The sequence below is a fragment of the Schistocerca gregaria genome, chromosome 2, assembly GCF_023897955.1.
Source record: "Schistocerca gregaria isolate iqSchGreg1 chromosome 2, iqSchGreg1.2, whole genome shotgun sequence".
Classification (NCBI taxonomy): Eukaryota; Metazoa; Arthropoda; class Insecta; order Orthoptera; family Acrididae; genus Schistocerca; species Schistocerca gregaria.
The window spans coordinates 955,456,214-955,462,213 of NC_064921.1; the positions used below are offsets into that span (position 1 = coordinate 955,456,214).

Sequence of the window (6,000 nt, forward strand, 5' to 3'; positions counted from 1 at the left end):
GCATCTTCTGTCAGAAAACTGGTATGATGTACCTCTCCACAGTTGTCTATCCTACGCAAGCTTCATCTTCACATATCTACTGAAACCTACATTCATTTCAACTTGCTTACTGTTTTCAAGTCTTGGTCTCACTCTATAATTTGTACCCCCCACATTTCCATCCCTTGTCATATCAAAAATTCCATGATGCCTCAGTGTGTATCCTGTTGATTGATGCCTTCTTTCAGTCAAATTGTGCCACAAATTTATCTTCTCCCCAGTTTGATTCAGTATCTCCTCATTAATTATCTGATATACCTCTGTGGCCTCCTGCATTATTCTGTAGCATCACATTCAAAAAGCTTCCGGCCCATTCATGTCTGCTTATTGATGATGTTTCACTTTTGTGTAAAGTTACACATAATATAAATACCTTCAGAAAGGGCTTCTTAGCACCTAAATTTAAACAATATGTTAGCAGACTTCTCTTCTCCAGAGATGCTTTCCTTGCTATTTCCAGATATCATTTTATATTCTTTTAACTTCAGCCATTATCACTTATTTTGCTCCTTAAGGGCAAAACTCGTCTACTACTTGTAGATCAGTCCACCATAATGTATAATGATCAAATGATTACACATACTGGTGTTACAGGAACAGATTCAAGGTTCAGATCTGGAGGGGACGGTATTTGGCGATTCCAAGAAATTGTGTTTGCCCAAAAATTTGAAATGATGATGTCTCATGCACTTAGTTTAGGAACTACAAACTGACAAGCTCTTTTAACTTTGACAACATCATAATTTACACAGTATAAAATTGAAGTGTTCAATCAAAGTTATCAGTACTTCACTTGGTACCATGACTGTGAACACAGGTCTGAAGTCTACAGCTACATGAGCTTGTAATTAGAGAGAATGATGATTCTTTCAGTCCTTTGCACCTATGTTAAATAAGCCAGTCTTCTGTTTATTTTCTTAATTGAGGTTCTTTCTTTTTCTGTCTTTCCTCGCTCAACTTCCTATTGTTTGCTGGTTCTACCTGTGGACTTAGGAAATCACATTCCCTCTCCCCATCCTACATAGATGTGCATATGCTGTAGTACCAACCTTTAACTAGGCCTTACATGAAGTATGATTATAAATGTATTTTAAACTGTTGTAAAAGTAAAATATTGTCATCCCAGCAAAAGACAATGTTGGACAGTCAGTAGTTTTAGTACATCACACCAGTGAGTCTTATTGACCTCTGTCCATTATTATTTACATTTCACCTAAAATGATGTTATCCTCAACTATAATCAATGTTCTGTCACTTCTACTATCTTATCAAATTAACAGAAATAGCTGTCAACTCGGTACTATCTCTTTGCAATATCTCACTGAATTGGTTACCAAGTATTCTTTCCTACTCATCTGCCACACACAAAACAGTGTTATTACTGTCTCACATCTATCACCCTCTTGTATGTGTTCCTGTTCCTGCCCCAGGGAGTGTCACATTCCAGACATATTACTTACCAAGCCTTTCCTTAGACCTTTATCTAGTTTGCCACATAGTAATTTCCTCCTTAGCAATCCAGATGTCCCAATTACACTTCAAGTCTTCACTGATCATACTTCCGAGATTCTTAATTGCTCAAACATGCAGGAATTAATAAAATCAGTAATAACACATGAATTAACATGACAGTGAAAGCAAAAGTAATTAACAGAAACTAATAATTCTGCTAAATTGGTACTTATTAGTTGCAAGGAATGAAAATCTCCAGCCTACATTGTCATATTCTACAGGATAATTGTTCCTACTATTCTAGTGAACTAGGTATAAGAATCACAAGAGGCAGTAAGAAAAGCAATTAACTGCTGTTTAAGTGTTTCCTGAATCACAGCACTTCAAATTGCTCTAGACCAAATTTCACAACCTCATCACCACATAGTTGGTTTTGAACTGAATACATCTCACACCACTTGTTCATGACGTCTATATTTCATATACAGTGTAACAAACAATGGCCTTATGAGACATTCCCAACACCATCAAGCTCTTTAAGGGCCATAACCATGAATATTGAAGGAAGACTGTCTATTGGCTGTTACAGATCCACATACACGGATCCAATCTGGAGAGCCTACATGCGCACATTGACCCCAAGTTCCTGCCCGAGAAGTACGGCGGTACGAGGCCAGAGTACTCCTACCGACAGTGGATGGACTCACTCAGCCAAAACCCACTGATCATCAAGGGTAAGTTCTCTTCACACAACACTGCATCCATGTCTTCTCCCTCCCTTCTTCCTTGGAGATGACTTGAGGAACTCTCCACTGTAAGTGCTACAATCACAGAATAACATTTCATTTCTTGTTACTTTCTAAACTTATTTTAAAGAAAGAAAAATGAATAAATAGGTTAAGCTTAACTTCCTATCTCTTCTAATTGCATAATTAAGTGGAAACACAGCTATTAACAACTTCCAAAAATTGTAATTGTTTGGTACTAAAACATAATTTCCACTGCCACCATGGTCAAAATTTCTCTGGTTCTGAAGAAGAATCTTCTATCTTTTAATGTATTTAAAACCATTATTAATGTGGTTTGGATCATCTCTCGTGAATCAAAGTGCATCCTCAGAAAATCTAATTAAAATAACTACTGACACTTTTCTTTCAAATTAAATTATTCTTCACATAAAAACACACACTACAAGCAGCCAAAATACTTCTTTTCACACAATGAAGACATCAGATGTTACACATGATCACAAGAAAGGTTTTCATGCAACACATCTAAATAAAATCTTTTTCTAGTAACAGTAAGCATTTTTCTTAGCTGTCAGACTATTGGTACAATTGTTGGTCAGATTTGTTCTTCCAATCAGTGTGTGATTCCATGACTCCATGTCCATGTGTCTTCTACAGCTCTCTCAGATTTGACTATGGGCTTATATATAAACACAATTGGGATGTAAATGATAGAAATATTTCTAAATATATTTTAATAGCTCAATAAATTCAGGAGCCAAGTGTCTACTAAATTTACAAGTTTCCCTGTTATTACTTACGACACCTGTTATTATTAACGTCAAAGTACAGCTCCCTTGTAAGGTAGTTAGTATTTTGTGCATTACTAATTCTTAAGTACTGGAGAACATTTAGAAAAGTCTTTCTCAAAATTGAATTTTCAAAGGTCTGTACATGGGTAGAAATCAGTGAGACAATAAATAATAATAGTAATAGTTCATTGCTGCCGCTGCTGTTTTATAGCTACCTTGATTCCTTAGGCTATGAACACTTTTAGTTCTCAAGAAGACTGTTTGCTTAAAGCCAACTGCAGTCATCTTCAAAACAATGTCATCTGGAAGGCAAGTGGAGCGCTATTGTATGCTATAAAAATGTGAACAAACTTAAACTAAGTATTATTAAGTAATTTTTATTATTATTAAATTTTCTGAACTAATAAGATATGTTAGATGCAGATAATTGCAGTGAGTAGACGAAATCAGCTCAAATGAATATTCCTTATCACAAGTTCTATACAACACTAACTGTCAATGAGAAACATTGTTTTTCAGTTACAAATAACTATTTTGTAAATGGAATTTTGTGTGTCCATTTGAGAGTGGTCCAGAATTAGTTCATCACCAAATTAGATTTAAAAAAATATCCTTTAGCACTTATTAATTTGCCAAACATTTTTTCATCCTGTGTTGCTCGCCTAATTCACCCCATCTCTTTCCAGCACTGCCCATTCTACCCTGTCTCTGCTACTGTTAATCAACAGCAATACTCAGTCACTGCATGAGTGGTAGTCATTCTTCTTGTATTTCTCTTCAGTTAATACATATCACTAAACTGGATGCTGCACCATGTTAATATGAAATCTCTCCATCACTCACTCACTCACTCACACACACACACACACACACACACACACACACACACACACACACACACACACACAACACACACACGAAAAAATTATGGAGACAAAGATTTTTAAAATATGTAAATATTCCCAATAACAAGTACAATTATCCCCATTTCACATCATTGAACCTTAATTAACCACGGCGTAAATTGTGTTTCAGAGCTGAAGTCCCTTGGGTACACAAGAGGAGATGAGGAAGAACTCCCATCAGATTCTTCCTGAGTTCAACATGTTTTAGCAATGACTGTACAATAATCATTGCTGGCCAATGTTGAAGTGCCTTTAAGTAGTGCCTTATCTATATATCTTAGTCTTGCAACTGTTGTATATGAATCTTTTCCTGCATTGCCAAGAGTGCCTGATTTTTGTAAATTTAATTTTTGTATTATACTGAGTATAAGTAATTTTGTTACAAGTGTATTTTAATAAATATTTAATGAGAGTAAAAATCTGTTTGGATTGTAAATATACAGACTTCAACCCTACTTCCAAATTAATTTCTTAGTGATAGTTACCCCACAGCCATATTACATATTACATGATACGACCCCTGTAATGCATCATAATTCTTTGAATGGAATGTCAGTATATTACTGCACAGCAGTACACTGTCTGTGGAGGTAGACAGCATATGTACCAGGGAAAAAAGTTAAAATTTTGAAACATATTTGGTAATGATCCATAAGAATAATCCTTTATCTTAGGCTGAGTTAAATTGTTCTTTAAATAAAAAAAGTATTGCAGCCAAAAATCAGTTTTAGTTATTCATACCTTATATGGCATTATTACACCACCACCACCACCACCACCACCATCATAACAACAGGAAAACACTGTTTTTTATAGCAGTGGTTATTTTAGGGTTTTACGAATCAAAAATAATCTGTATTCAAGTACCAAAAAAAAAATTGTTCTCAAATGCTTCTACCTGAATACAAATGAAAAATGCTCTTTGCATTTGTTACTGTTTCATTTCCAGATTATCCCATACATATATAAAAATCAAATTAAAAAAATTAAATAATAGGTAGAGTATCACTGAAATATACTGAAAATTTATATTGCTTCTGCTGTTGTTAAGTAGTACAGTAAACTGTTCAATTATGTACACTACATTAGTGTGTCTCATACAGTTGCAGAGAAAGATTCACTCATGTTATAAAATGATTATATTGAAAATGAACCATTACACGTGATTTCAAATACCTCATTATTTCAGGGTGCCTGAAGAAACCAAGTAATGGTATGATAAGTAAGTGGAACAGCCCATTCTAAAAATTTATCCTTTAGAAATTTTAGACCTCATTTTCATATATCTCTGAACTTGCTTAACCACCACAAATCTCAATTTATACCATCTCAGGATTGGAAATATTCACCAGTTAATAGTTAAAAAGGTGCGCTTAGACTCACAAGTTGTGATGATAATATTATTTAAACATGAGCAAAGGACACCGCTCATCAAATAGTAGAAGCGTTGAGTTGTCAGCATGCACAAAAGAGAGAGAAAACTTGCCACATTTTGAATAAATCCTTTGCTTTTCTACTTCAGGGTCAACAAAGGAGTTATGCTGCAAGTTAGCAAGTTTTCTTTCTCTTTTGTGTGTGCCTGTTCATAACTCCATGCTTCTGCTATTTGGTGACTTGTCCCTTTTACTCCTAAATTATTTACATTCTATCGGAACTTTCCTATTGTAAATGTCAAATAGAATACACATCATCACAAGGACAACAAAGGTAAGTATTGTAGTAGTAATAGTTTCATTCATATGTGGATCACATTTCAAAGCATGCATGAATAGTTACGGAATTAGAGTTTAAAAACAAAAGAAATGTCATACATACAGACAATCAGATTACTGCAAATCCAGTTTGTCAAGAATGTCCAGATAGTCTGTGGGTCCTAATAGTAAGAAGCATCATCTCATTTACCTGAAGTAATTTATACAACCTTGTTGTTGTTGTTGTGGTCTTCAGTCCTGAGACTGGTTTGATGAAGCTCTCCATGCTACTCTATCCTGTGCAAGCTTCTTCATCTCCCAGTACCTACTGCAACCTACATCCTTCTGAATCTGCTTAGTGTACTCATCTCTC

The 6,000-nt window shown here is 35.0% G+C and overlaps 1 protein-coding gene across 2 annotated transcripts in view; it reads left to right on the forward strand.

Moving 5' to 3' along the window:
* Positions 1 to 4,922, forward strand: part of LOC126335431 (clavesin-1-like) — a 737,686-nt gene extending 732,764 nt beyond the window's left edge. The window contains exons 7-8 of one of the 2 annotated variants that reach the window (XM_049998711.1): positions 2,081 to 2,225; positions 4,067 to 4,922. In XM_049998711.1, the coding sequence (XP_049854668.1) occupies positions 2,081 to 2,225; positions 4,067 to 4,128 (207 nt within the window). In that variant the 3' untranslated portion in view covers positions 4,129 to 4,922. The remainder of the gene's footprint in view (positions 1 to 2,080; positions 2,226 to 4,066) is intronic. The other variant, XM_049998712.1, reaches the window with a different exon arrangement.
* Positions 4,923 to 6,000: the final 1,078 nt, after the last annotated feature.